An 871-nucleotide genomic window follows, 5' to 3' on the forward strand; every position below is an offset into this window, starting at 1 on the left:
ACTTCTCTACTTTATTTTAAAATTAATTATTCGTAAAACTACAGAAATTTTAAATTTAGTTAAAAATCCAGCAACTCAAGGCTGCCCTTACGCAAGCTTTTATACAACTCACTGCAAACGATGCAACATTAACTGGACACGAGCAATTGTGTGGGTCCTGCCTCTTACCTCCACTCTTTTACTTTACCTGCACTGTTTTATTTTAAAATTAATTATTCGAAAAGCTACAAAAAGCTTAAATTTAATTAAAAATCCAGGAACAAAAAGCTGCCCCTACGCAGACTTTTACCCCGTCGAACCACGGTTAGGTTTCCTTCCGCGGAAGTTCTCAGATTTCCAAGATATTCTTTGAGCTCATGGCTCATTCTCTTTTGGAACGAACACGTCAGATTCAGCAAAAACTACGATTCTCCGGGACGTAAGAAATTATTTAGGACGAAGATTCCACGTGGGGATGAAATATGCGATCTACATTTGCCGAATAATTCACGACGACGCTAGATTACGAGAACGTGTAATAATCTAATATTTCAAATACTCCCCGACGCTTGTCCCTCGAGTGTTCGCGTAAACGAATTAATTCGACGTCTCCGACGAGTCGTTTCTCTGCTCCTTAAGTATTGTTTGAGATCTTTTTCTGGTACTCACAATCACCAGTCTGCCGGACTGGTTCAGCATGAATGTGGTGACCGGCGTGATAATATTGATGAAAAGTCCCATCAAATGCAGCAGGGCGACGACTGAAACCAAGGCCCCGGTCAACGCCAACAGCACCACGAATTCAAACAAACTCGCTACCATCTAAAACATGGAATTTGCAAATTGTATAAAAATCTTCGATCGTTATTCTAATAAATTAAATTTAATTAAT

At 39.4% G+C, this 871-nt stretch overlaps 1 protein-coding gene across 1 annotated transcript in view; it reads right to left on the bottom strand.

Annotated features, from left to right (window-relative positions):
- Positions 1 to 801, bottom strand: part of LOC113464896 (uncharacterized) — a gene marked incomplete at its 5' end in the record, with an annotated part of 4,637 nt that extends 3,836 nt beyond the window's left edge. Inside the window, one exon of the mRNA XM_026817496.1 lies at positions 649 to 801. Within this exon, the coding sequence (XP_026673297.1) occupies positions 649 to 801 (153 nt within the window). The remainder of the gene's footprint in view (positions 1 to 648) is intronic.
- Between the last annotated feature and the right edge of the window lie 70 nt (positions 802 to 871).

This window comes from Ceratina calcarata, unplaced genomic scaffold, assembly GCF_001652005.2.
Source record: "Ceratina calcarata isolate Rehan_Ccalc_2016 unplaced genomic scaffold, ASM165200v1 scaffold584, whole genome shotgun sequence".
Lineage (NCBI taxonomy): Eukaryota > Metazoa > Arthropoda > Insecta > Hymenoptera > Apidae > Ceratina > Ceratina calcarata.